The sequence below is a fragment of the Aquila chrysaetos genome, chromosome Z (genome assembly GCF_900496995.4).
Source record: "Aquila chrysaetos chrysaetos chromosome Z, bAquChr1.4, whole genome shotgun sequence".
NCBI classification, from domain to species: domain Eukaryota; kingdom Metazoa; phylum Chordata; class Aves; order Accipitriformes; family Accipitridae; genus Aquila; species Aquila chrysaetos.
In genome coordinates, this window is record NC_044030.1 from 1,172,180 (window position 1) to 1,185,038 (window position 12,859).

General features: G+C 46.1%; 1 protein-coding gene across 2 annotated transcripts in view; it reads right to left on the bottom strand.

The window, feature by feature from the left end:
- Nucleotides 1–2,941: 2,941 nt before the first annotated feature.
- LOC115337025 (rho-related BTB domain-containing protein 3-like) overlaps nucleotides 2,942–12,859 on the bottom strand; it is a 35,858-nt gene continuing 25,940 nt past the window's right edge. For both annotated transcript variants that reach the window (XM_030004963.2, XM_030004964.2), the window contains 2 exons: nucleotides 12,028–12,124; nucleotides 2,942–6,701 (listed from right to left, as the gene is read on the bottom strand). In XM_030004963.2, the coding sequence (XP_029860823.1) occupies nucleotides 6,586–6,701; nucleotides 12,028–12,124 (213 nt within the window). In that variant the 3' untranslated portion in view covers nucleotides 2,942–6,585. The remainder of the gene's footprint in view (nucleotides 6,702–12,027; nucleotides 12,125–12,859) is intronic.

Here is a 12,859-nt window from a genome sequence, read left to right on the forward strand (position 1 = left end):
GAGCCAAGCACCTGGGGGCTGGCTTGAAGGAAAAGGGTACCACGCCAGCGGACTGGTATCCTTTGAGATTTGGTGTCCACACGCCCGGCAGCCTGTCCTTTGCTTTTCTCCTTCCTCTGTGTCATAGAAAGATAGAGTGGTTTGAGTTGGAAGGGACCTTAAAGATCATCTTGTTCCAATCCCCCTGCCATGGGCAGGGACACCTTCCACTAGACTAGGTTCCTCAGGGGTGGAAGGGTATTTTCAAGAAATGGATAGAGTATGAAGAGTTGTCTCTGAAGAATAGCCATGAGCAGGTTGAAGAATTAGAGACCGAGGCAACCTTTATGTTTGTGTCCATTACAGGCCGCCCGATCAAAGGGAGCGTATTGATGAAGCCTTCTTACTTCAGCTACAGGAGGCATCGCTCTCGCAGGCTCTTGTCCCGCTAGGGGACTTTAACCACGTCAACATCTGCTGGAAAAGTAGCATGGTGAGCTGTAGGCAATCAAGGAGACTCCTGGAGAACATTGTCAATAACTTCTTAAGCCAGGTAACAGGCAGCCCTACCAGAGGGGATGGGATACTAGACCTGATGGTCACCGATGCAAGTCAGCTAATTGGTGACATCAAGATTGGAGGCAGCCTGGAGGGATCCCCTGCAGGGATCACGCACTCATGGAGTTTGCAGTCCTGAGGGTTATGGGTCAGGCAAAGAGTCAAGTCAAGACCCTGAATTTTAGAAAAACAAACTTCAGCTGTTCAGGGGGTTAGTCAATAGGGTCCCCTGGGAAACTGCCCTCAGGGTCAAGGGAGCAGAACAGAGCTGACAGATTTTTAAGGACACTTCCCATAGAGCGTAAGAACTCTCAATCCCCAGGTGTAAGAAATCAATAAAAGAAGGCAAGAGACCAGCATGGAGGAGTCAAGATCTGCTGGTCTAACTAAAGGGCAAGAAGGAAATGCACAGGAAGTGGCAACAGGGACAAGTATCTTGGGAAGAGTATAGGGATGCTGCCCAATTGTGTAGGGATGGGTTCAGGAAGGCCAAGGCGCAGCTGGAGCTGGACTTGGTGAGGGTTGCAAAGAATAGTAAGAAGGGCTTCTACAGGAATGTCAGCCAGAAAAGGAAGGTCAAAGAAAGTGTACCTGCCTTTATGAACGTGATTGGCAAACTGGTAACAATGGACAAGAAGGCTGAGGTACTCAACAAATTTTTTGCCTCAGTCTTCACTGGCAACCTTGCTTCCTGCACCTCTTGAGTGGATGGCCTGCAAGACAGAGACAGGGGAAGCAAAGTGCCTCCCACTGTAAGAGAAGATCAGGTTCGTGACCACCTGAGGAACCTGAACATACCTAAGTCTATGGGACCTGATGAGATGCATCCCAGAGTCCTGAGGGAACTGGCTGATGTAGCTGTCAAGCCACTCTCCATGATATTTGAAAACTCGTGGCAGTCAGGTGAAGTCCCCAGTGACTGGAAAAAGGGAAACATTGCACCCATTTTTACAAAGGGTAGAAAGGAGGACACTGGGAACTACCGACCAGACAGCCTCACCTCTGTGCCTGGGAAGAACATGGAACGGATCCTCCTAGAAGCTCTACTAAGGCACATGGACGACAGGGAGGTGATTCAATACAGCCAGTCTGGCTTCACCAAGGACAAGTCTTGCCTGACCAACCTAGTGGCCTTCTACAATGGAGTGACTGCACCAGTGGAAAAGGGAAGAGCCATGGATATCATCTATCTGGACTTCTGTAAGACTTTTGACACAGTCTCCCTCAACATTCTTCTTTCTAAATTGGAGGGAAATGGATTTGCTGGATGGACTGTTTGGTGGATGAGGAATTGGTCGGATAATTGCATCCAGAGGGTAGTGGTCAATGGCTCAATGTCCAGATGGAGAGTGATGAGTGGTGTCCCTCAGGGGTCCATACTGGGACCAGTATTGTTTAATGTCTTCACCAATAACACAGACAGTGGGATCGAGTGTACCCTCAGCAAGTTTGCAGATGACACCAAGCTGAGTGGTGAGGTTGGCACACCTGAGGGACAGGACACCATCCAGAGGGATCTGGATAAGCTGGAGAAGTGGGCCCACGTGAACCTCCTGAGGTTGAACAAGGCCAAGTGCAAGGTCCTGCTCCTGGGTTGGGACAACCCCCTGTATCAATACTGGCTGGGGATGAAGGGATTGAGAGCAGCCTTGCAGGGAAGAAGGACTTGGGGGTACTGGGGGATGAAAGGTTGGATGTGAGCTGGCAATGTGCGCTCGCAGCCCAGAAAGCCGACTGTATCCTGGGCTGCATCCAAAGCAGGGTGGCCAGCAGGTGGAGGGAGGGGATTCTGCCCCTCTGCTCCGCTCTGGTGAGACCCACCCGCAGTACTGCCTCCATCCCTGGGGTCCCCCGCACGGGAGAGACAGGGACCTGCTGGAGCGGGTCCAGAGGAGGGACATGAAATGGTCAGAGGGATGGAACACCTCTCCTGTGAGAGAGTTGTGGTTGTTCAGCCTGGAGAAAAGAAGGGTCTGGGGAGACCTTGTTGCAGCCTTTCAGTACTTAAAGGGGGCTTATAAGAAAGATGGGGACAAACTTTTTAGTAGGGCCTGTAACGATATGACAAGGGGTTATGGTTTTAAACTAAAAGAGGGTAGGTTCAGACTAGATATAAGGAAAAAAATTGTTACAATGAGGGTGGTGAGACACTGGCACAGGTTGCCCAGAGAGGTTGTGGATGCCCCATCCCTGGAAACATTCAAGGTCAGGCTGGACGGGGCTCTGAGCAACCTGATCTAGTTGAAGATGTCCCTGCTCATTGCAGGGGGGTTGGATTAGGTGACCTGTAAAGGTCCCTTCCAACCCAAACTATTCTATGATTCTAATAAGCTACAAAAAAATATTTCCAGCGTAATGCTCAAATCTTCTAATGCACATGGGTAAACAATCGCAAGAGACTGACTAGAGAAAAATTTTTATTTTCTAACAAAGTTTTACATATTCAGCCTAAAAACATATATATTTAGTCAGGGTATATTAAAAGAAAAACATACAGGATTTTTAGCACATGCCTAATAAAGTAGCTTTTCTTCCTTCTAACAGTTTTTTCCAAATCAAATACACCAAGACCTAAAGGACGATAGCAGAGGTTTTTTAACTATCATGTGGAGAACATCATTTGTGCAGAAAGCTTTCTTTGTTAGTCTCTATAAAGCTTAGCGCTAGCTTAGGACAAGCATACATATGTATCGGTACAGCAGTAAGTATACAGTGAGTAAGTATCCATTATTCAAAAAATTGTCTTCTAAAAGTGGATTTTGAGGGTTAGCTCTAATGAAGGACTTGGGAGTTGAAACTCCACTTGAACCTAAGTCTGAAGCTGTAATCCCAAACCCTCTAAGACCTGCCTAAGGGCACCTAAATTCGCCACCAGCCTCCTTTTTTGACGGCAATGCTGCTGATGCCCTGGGAGGGTGGGAGATGCCAGGACCAGCGGAAGCCTTTCTCCTCAGACATTTTACTTTTTTCAAAACCACCTGCTTAAATAATGTTTTTTTCAGATCGTTCCTGATTTTTACTTTATACCATAGTTTAAAGGGGGGTTTTTTATGCCATAGCTATTTTTACTTTATACCATACAAAGTTGTTCATAAATACCAAATTCAGTACTGCCCTTATTCCTGACTGTCCGTGATGGATATGGTCCTAAAGCCTCCACTAAAAAAAACTGCCGACAGCAATTCACCAAGCATCACAGTCTACTTCCAGTTACATATCCGAATGTTAAAGTATGAGTTTTAAAAATAGCTTTAAGATGAATACCTTTCTACAGAAAATCATCATACAGAATAAAAGTAAGAATTTATAGGAAGAATTCTTCCAAGAATTTAAATTTATCAGAGGGGCTATGTCTGCAAGGACAGCACATTGTACCTGATACAGGCAGCATTATGGGATACTCAGTAAAATGGAATGCTGTTTTAATGTCTGAATAGTAGTATGCATTAATCTGTGAATAAATAATAAATATTTTTACACTGCCTGGTGTCTCTGTATAAAACCTGTGGTTTCCACTGACTAAAATACATAATAGCAAAATATTTCTCTTGGTTGGCTATAAAGTGTTTGTATTCTGTTAACCCTATTTTTAAATGCCTATAAAACATTTACAGAAAGTTAAAAATAGTATTTCGTTATTTGTTAACTACACTTAAATTATTGGCAAGAGACTAACTTCTAGCAAAAAACCTGGGAAAGCTTTCAAAGTATTAAAAATGTAGGACTACATGCAAGGCAGACAAACACTCACACAACTTTTGTATCAGTTCCGTACAAAAAGTCTGCATGAGGCCTATAATCCATACTTTTGATAATTGAGCTGGCTGCTGGTTGAAGCACATGCTGTGACTGAAGATGCTATCAGGTGTTCAGGCAAGCTGTAGTTCAACTGTATGTTCATTTTTGTTCATTACTTTATGCTTCAAAAAACTGTAAGTTTTATTTGTATCTATCCAGTTAACTGATGCTTAAAATTTTTAATTTCTACTATAATGCTAGGAAATGACCTTTTATTCACATTTAAGTTCAATACATACTACTTTCCAATTCATTTTTTTCCTTTAACATTTTCAGTTTTCTTTAGTGATCTCGAAAAAGCAATGTAATGCTCTATATTTCAGACTCCTTATATGTGAGATGTAGCTAAGTATATCTCATCTTCTAAAGAACTTCAGAATCTCCAGATGAAAAGTGGGGAAAAAAGAAAAAAAGAATTCTCATTCCTACATAAAACTAACATTGGAATTTTGAGCCTGCAGCAGTCAGCTGAGTCACAAGCTGTTTTTTTCTTTGGGGTTTTTTTTTGTGTTCAAAAATAGGAAAGGAAATACCCTCTCAACCTCCGCAAAATACCAAACATCAACAGAAAGAAAACCAAAAAAATCCCTATGACTCTAGCATGGAATTTTAAAAGAACAATTTACTTAGAAAACTGTATTGAAATACAAGAACAATTCTTAGAAGCAAAAAAAAAAGATTCAGCTCCAGCAATTTACTGTTCCACCTTTGTCTCACAGCTGCAGTTTCCAGGTACATTTGAGATGGCCTACTATGAACATTGGGAAACATTAAATAATTTTTTTTGGTGTCTTTTCTTTGTCTTTCTAGGCTCAGATTATGTACCAAAATTCAAGGCAGCTGGCAAAGCAGAACCGAAAGTACAAGAAATAATAATGAAGCGTTTAGTCCCTTGACAAGATTTCATTTACAGGAAAGTACCTATGCTCAGATAGATAGCCTTATGTAAAGGCTGGGTTCATCTTGTCATTAATATTACTACATACGTATCAGTTAGTGGCATGACAAATGAACAATTTAGGTCAAGAAAACTCTCAACAGTGTCTGCAAGGGTCATCCTGGTAGTGATATTCAGGATTTATCTGTTATATCTGAAAAAGAATCCACGCAGCCACAAAAGATAATCGGGTTTGTCTCACATGGTGTAGCTTATGAGCATATGATGATAACTCAGATTAAACCGAGTCCCCACTGGGGAGGGTCGAGCTCAAAGTCCCGTTACAAAAGGCGACATTCCTCATAGGACTGCCATACCCATGAGGGTCACCTCCCTCCACGACCAGCACCTCCAACATTTATGCTGTCAGCTGCCAGGGGAGACATAGGATTACAAGACCCACTTTCCCCAAAAAAGTCACTCGTGCCAGTGAGTTTTCCCCACAAAATCTACAAATGGCTGTCAAGCTCCTTCCCTGTCCTCCCTGTCCCCAGCAGTACCGTACGGATATGCTCTGAGCGGACTTAGCTCTCCCTGCCTGTTTTCCTCAGGGGGAAAAACACAGTATGACCACACTAACAAAGGTGTTCTACGGAGTATTAAAACAGACTTTCTTCTCCTGTTTACTGGGAGGAAAAGTAATTTCAATTTTTAGATGTTTGCGAGGCACTAGGGAAGATAGTGGTGCATAGGCATTCCTCTGGAATTTAAATATCCACTCAAACGACTGTAAGAGTCTCAGTAAAAGGAATTACAGAGTTAACTTGCAGTAGAAAATGAATAGTAACTAAAATGCTTCTTAAGACTACTATTTACTTTGCAAACCAGCAGATGCTGCAGTAAATTTTTGCATCCTGAAATATTTAAAGAACTTAGGAGTTGGCTTCTCAGCTTCCCTGCACTGCTGCTGTGCTCCTATTCTACACAGATTTACAAAAAAATCCGTTTTCCACAGGTGGTGGTTTAGCAGCCAAAAATAATCACGAAAACCAACAAAACAAACAGCAAAGGAGTTAGAAGGGAGAACAGATGACAGTCATGACACGGTCCCATACTGTGTTTAATCCCCATGGGTGTGAAATCCTTGTGCTTGAAAGAAATCTTCATGATACATTTCCCAATGCTTCAAGCGAAAAAAAGTGGAGTGGTTTATTATCGAAGCAAGGAATGTTAGTAAGTGCACTACAGCATGGCATACAGCGCTCCAGGGGAGATCAGTATCTGGTTTTGCTCTTTACATGATTTTTATACTCCGTCTAATTCCCAGTCTGAGATTTTCCAGTCGAGATGAGCTCTGCGCATGTTCAGTCTTCTTACATTACTGTGCAATGGCACTTCTGAGAGTGGACATAGTTCCTGTAATCAGCGAGCTGCTTCAGGTACAAATTGGAAGGCCATCTGTGCATCTCTACAAAATTGCGCTCCTCCACTAAACAAAGCAATAAAGGAATTAAATGTAATACCCAAACATACAGCACAAATGCACAGGTTGCAAAAAGTCTTTTAAAATAGGTTAAAAACCATGAAGGATACAAATACAACTAGAAGAATACAGATAAGTGTTGTCCATTTTGCCTAGATTTTACTATAGTGCAGACTTAAGAGCTACCACATGATGTTCCCTTGCTATTAAGTTAGCAATAAATAAGTTACTTAACAAAATAAATGCCATAGTTATTAAAGAGAACATAGACATTATCCTAAAGGTGAATATTCTTCATCCTTAGAAGATAACCAGATATGGTAATCAACAGCGAGGATTTCTCTATGCTGCAACACTATAAAGGAGGGTATTTCAATCCCTATGCCAATAGTTTGTCTCAAGATCATTACAAAAAACAAGGTAAGGAGAGCAATTAAGAACTGAGCAAGACTTTTGTCTCTCATTGCACGTGTTCTCCGTCACTGATGAAATCATGTAACGGAGTTTTTAGCCGTATTATTTAGATGAATCCCATCTGCCTTTGCAGAAATACGCATTTTCATTCCCCTACCCTGGATTTTCCTGAGTCAGCCTGCAGCAGTGGTTGCCCAGTCCTCTTAGAGGCTCCAACCAAGGTGGACAGAGACCAATGCACAGCAGAGAGACCTGCTGCTTGGGGAGGGCTGAGGTCAGGGAAATTGCATTAATAACAGGCAGCACCTTCCCACTTGCTTCATGCAAAATGCAGGGCTGCTTCTGAAGATGTCTAGCTGTCAGGAAGTCACTAGAGAGCTGCTGCCTCCTGCTGCATTGCTCTGCTGAACCTTGAGGTGATGCTGTCTCATGGTGTCCGGAGTAAGAAAGGCCAACTACCCATAACTGTTGCTGTCTGGGAAGCGTGGTCCCATCTGGATGTGACTGAGAGTGCTTCTGCCCTGGCGAGCAAGGGCAGAACGGTTTCATCCCATCCACCGCTATTTCCCTGTGTGCTCCTGTTTCTATCCTCCAGCTGCCCCAGTCCAAGTTCGATGCAGCAGAGCGTACGCCCTCCCTGCTCAGTGAGTCATGCGGAAGGGACTGCTCCAGGCCACCCGACCAGGAAGACTGAGCAGATGAGGCCCTCTACAGACACATAGGAGCAACCTCATGTTCACAAGCCCTGGTCGTCATGGGAGACTTTAGCCACCTCCATATCTGTTGGCATAAGCAATCCAGGAGGTTCCTGGAATGCGTTGATGACAACTTCCTTCTCCAAGTGATGGAAGGGCCAACAAGGAGAGCTTCTATGCTGGACCTTCTTCTCACCAACAAGGCAGGGCTGGTGGTAAATGTGAAGCTCAGGAGAAGCCTTGGCTGCAGTGACCATCAAATGGCAGAGATCAAGATCCTTAAGGCAGCGAGGAGGGCACACAGCAAGCTCGCTACCATGGACTTCAGGAGAGCAGGCTTCGGCCTCTTCAGGGACCTGCTTGGTAGAGTACCATGGGATAAAGTTCTGGAGAGAAGAGAGGCCCAAGCAAGCTGGTTGATATTCAAGGATCACCTCCTTCATGCTCAGGAGCGATGCATCCCAACAAAGACCAAGTCAGGCAAAAATGCCAGGAGGCCTGCGTGTATGAACAAGGAGCTTCTGGACAAACTCAAACACAAAAAGAAAGCCTACAGAAGGTGGAAGCAAGGACAGGTAGCCTGGGAGGAATACAGAGAAACTGTCCGAGTAGCCAGGGATCAGGTTAGGAAAGCTAAAGCCCTGATAGAATTAAATCTGGCCAGGGACATCAAGGGCAATGAGGAAAGCTTCTATAGGTACGTTGGTGATAAAAGGAAGACTAGGGAAAACGTGGGCCCTCTCCAGAAGGAAACAAGAGACATGATTACCTGGGACATGGAGAAGGCTGAGGTACTCTGTGACTTTTTTGCCTCAGTCTTCACCGGCAAGTGCTCCAGCCACACCGCCCAAGACGCAGAAGGCAAAGGGAGGGACTGGAAGAATGAAGAACTGCCCAGTGTAGGAGAAAATCAGGTTTGAGACCATCTAAGGAACCTGAAGGTGCACAAATCCATGGGACCTGATGAAATGCATCCGCAGGTCCTGAAGAAACTGGCAGATGAAGTGGCTGAGCCACTATCCATCATATTTGAGAAGTCGTGGCAGTCTGGGGAAGTTCCCACTGACTGGAAAGGGGGAAACATAACTCCCATTTTTGAAAAGGGAAAAAAGGAAGACCCGGGGAACTACAGGCCAGTCAGTCTCACCTCTGTGCCTGGCAAGACCATGGTGCAGCTCCTCCTGGAAACTATGCTAAAGCACATGGAAAATGAGGAGGTGACTGGTGACAGCCAACATGGCTTCACTAAGGGCAAATCGTGCCTGACAAATTTGGTGGCATTCTACAACAGGGTTACAGCGTTGGTGGATAAGGAAAGAGCAACTGATGTCATCCTCCTGGACTTGTGCAAAGTGCATTTGACAGCGTCCCGCACGACATCCTTGTTGCTAAATTGGAGAGACATGGATGTGACAAATGGACCACTCAGTGGGTAAGGAATTGGCTGGATCGTGACACTCAAAGAGTTGTGGAGAACAGTGACAAGTGACGTTCCTCAGGGGTCAGTAATGGGACCAGCGCCGTTTAACATCTTTGCTAGCAACATGGACAGTGGGATGGAGTGCACCCTCAGCAAGTTTGCTGACGACACCAAGCTGTGTGGTGCGGTCAACACGCTGGAGGGAAGGGATGCCATCCAGAGGGACCTTGTGAGGTGGGCCCGTGTGAACCTCATAAAGTTCAACAAGGCCAAGTGCAAGGTCCTACACATCGGTTGGGACAATCCCAAGCACAAATACAGGCTAGGTGGAGAACGGATTGAGAACAGCCCTGTGGAGAAGGACTTGGGGGTGCTGGTTGACGAGAAGCTCAGCATGACCCAGCAATGTGCGCTTGCAGCCCAGAAAGCCAACTGTATCCTGGCTGCATCAAAAGAAGCGTGACCAGCACGCTGAGGGAAGGGATTCTGCCCCTCTACTCTGCTCTTGTGAGACCCCACCTACAGAACTGCATTCAGCTCTGGGACCCCCAACAGAAGAAGGACATGGACCTGTTGGAACAAGTCCAGAGGAGGGACACAAAGATGATGAGGGGGCTGGAGCACCTCTCCTATGAAGTCAGGCTGAGAGAGTTGGGGTTGTTCAGCCTGGAGAAGGGAAGGCTCCTGGGAGGCCTTAGAGCAGCCTCCCAGTACCTAAAGGGGGCCTGCAAGAAAGATGGGGAGGGAGTTTTTATAAGGGCATTTAGTGATAAGACAAGGGGTAATGGCTCTCAGCTAAAAGAGGGTGGATTTAGATTAGCTGTAAGGAAGAAGTTCTTCACTATGAGGGTGGTGAAGCACTGGAACAGTGGTTGCCCAGAGAGGTTGTAGATGCCCCATCCCTGGCAGTGTTCAAGGCCAGGTTGGATGGGGCTTTGAGCAACCTGGTCTAGGGGAAGGTGTCCCTGCCCATGGCAGGGGGATTGGAACAAGATGATCTTTAAGGTCCCTTCCAACTCAAACCACTCTATCTTTCTATGGCACAGAGGAAGGAGAAAAGCAAAGGACAGGCTGCCGGGCGTGTGGACACCAAATCTCAAAGGATACCAGTCCGCTGGCGTGGTACCCTTTTCCTTCAAGCCAGCCCCCAGGTGCTTGGCTCCAAAACGGCCACCCTGGCATCAGTCACCCACCGGAGACTTCAGAAATCTCATCTGACAGCCAACAGCCTGAGTACTGCTCTGCGGCAGCCCTGGGCGCTCCACGAATGGTGAAAGCACTGAGGAAACTCCAGGTGATGGCAGAGCAAACATTTGGCGTGGTGATACCGTACAGCTCATCCCCAAGTTACTCGGGTGCTGTCAGAGCACACGCTGACAGGTGCTGATAAGTGATGCTTATCAGCAGCATCGCCGCCTAAGTTTCACGACAGGCTCACAGGCAGCCTGCTATCCATCAGGATAACTGCAACGTGGAGACAGAAGCGCTATCACTGTTGCTTTCCACAGCAGAAAAAGAAACGTTTAATCAGCTAGATTGCCAAACCGATAACCCACTGGGGAGCTGGAAAACGGGTAAGTAGATGTGCCTAGACTGAGCCCTGCGGGGACCCTAAGTCAGAAGGGTCTCTCTGCTCTCCTGCCTCACCAAGGGGCAGCCAGAGGCAGCTCCCACCTTCACCAAACAGAAGGGACAACCTGGTTCCTGCAGCTTCAGGAGAACCTCGGGGTGGTTGAGACCGAAGCCCTGTAGCGAGAAGATGCCACAAAGTGCTTTCAAACACACCCTGTCACCTGAACCAGCAGGAAGGGAAGCAACGCAAGTCCGCTGCGGACCGAACCCACGGGTGGGTGACACCTGCCAGCACGGGTGCCCTGCTCTCCCACGTTTAGTCCAGACCTGGCTATACCAAATGGACATTTCAGAAGAGTCGCAGATGGGCCACTGGAAGACAAATTCCAGGCACAAAGAAAGCAGGGAGGACCGAGCTCTCCTTCCTTTGCTCATAATGATTACAAAGTTGTCCGTCATCACAAATACACGTACGAGCCTCGCAAATGCCAAAGAAGACCTTTAACGCACTTTGGACCGAGCAGAGCTTTGGCTCGCTGATATGACACATCCCCTTCTGGAATACCCTGGCCCCATACCGACGGTCTGAATATGAACTACGGGTCAAAGAGATGCACCCATCAGGATCACCTTCATCAGGGCGGTGAAAACTCCCGTAGGCAATGAGGAAAACTGTCTACAGCTACATGTCGGGAAACAGATGTACTGTTTGGGAAAATAAATATCAGTTCCCTGGAAGAGCCTGGGTTTATTTACTGGAATGGGCATTAGTTATTCGATTGCTTGAGATCTGCTGGAGAGAACTGCAAGGTTCCTATTTTCTTCAAAGAAAACCCCAGCCCTTAAAGAGCAGGTATTGGTCGTGACTCACTACCTCAATTCAAAGGTACAAGCTAAACAAAAATTATATACATAAGGTGGAGGGGCTGACGTAAGATGACCAAACTGTCCCAGTTGCTTGAGTTATGGGTGGGAACCCGGCCACCAGTACAGGAACCAAAAGACAAGGGGATGCAGTTGCGGACTATGCTGCTCGTCATGCGTCACATGCTGGTCCCACGGCAGGGTGGTGCAGCACCCAGCTCAAACAGACTCTGGACCGGACTAGAGTGTGTGGCCTAAAGAAGTCCTCATCGTCTTCTCATGCAGAAGTAGTACTGCCCAGTACCTTGCCTCCGATTTAAGCAGAGCTGAGAAACATTTCTTGTTGCAGAAGTAACTGATAGGTTACCTGAAAGATCTTGAAATTCAGGCTTTTGGCTGAAGATGAGGTAGTTAGTGGCAATAAAATGAAGCAGCCAAGTCGAAAGGCAATCAGAATTGTGAAACTGCGAGAAGAAAGGAAACACAAACAACACTTAATGCTACCGTGTCTAAAAGACAGCTGCGCCTTGCTTGTCAAAATATTTCAGATTTCCCCTCTCAACATACTTAGCAGTCTACTACACAAAGTTTTGACTGTAGGAGGTAACGAAGGAAAAGTCATTGATGGAAATATGTAAACAGACGGAGAGCGGAGAACGAACGATAAAACTCCCTCCCCCGGGGGTGTGACCTAACCCCTGGGCCTCCTTTGGTCATGAATCTCGGAAATTTGTGTCTTCTGCACAGAAGCAGAATTGGAGAAAAAGGAAGGTAAGGAGCATGGCACGCTGGTTTTGTTGTCTCCTCTCTCTCCACAAAATCCTGTCTGTTCAAGACAATATCCTGCCTGAAACTCACAAACAATTCAGGTTTTATTCTCCTCTTCTGTTTTCCAAACCTCGCTTTACTGTCTCTCTTTCTCTCTCTTGTCAGCTGCTAGTCTTTTCTTTTCCTGCTTCTTACGTATTTCACTCAATATTCTATCAGGTTAGATCTCCTTTGCCACTTGCGTATCATACAAGTTTCTTTTTGACTGAAAGGGCAAGTAGTGCTTCTTCACTTGCCTGAAACACATCTTTGCTGCCAGAAGCTGCAATTAAGCTGAACTGCCGCAACGTGTCCGTCATGAAGGAAATCGCACAGATCATCGTACGGCAGCGCATTCTGCAATAAAAGGCTGAAGGCCGTGTATTAGCCAG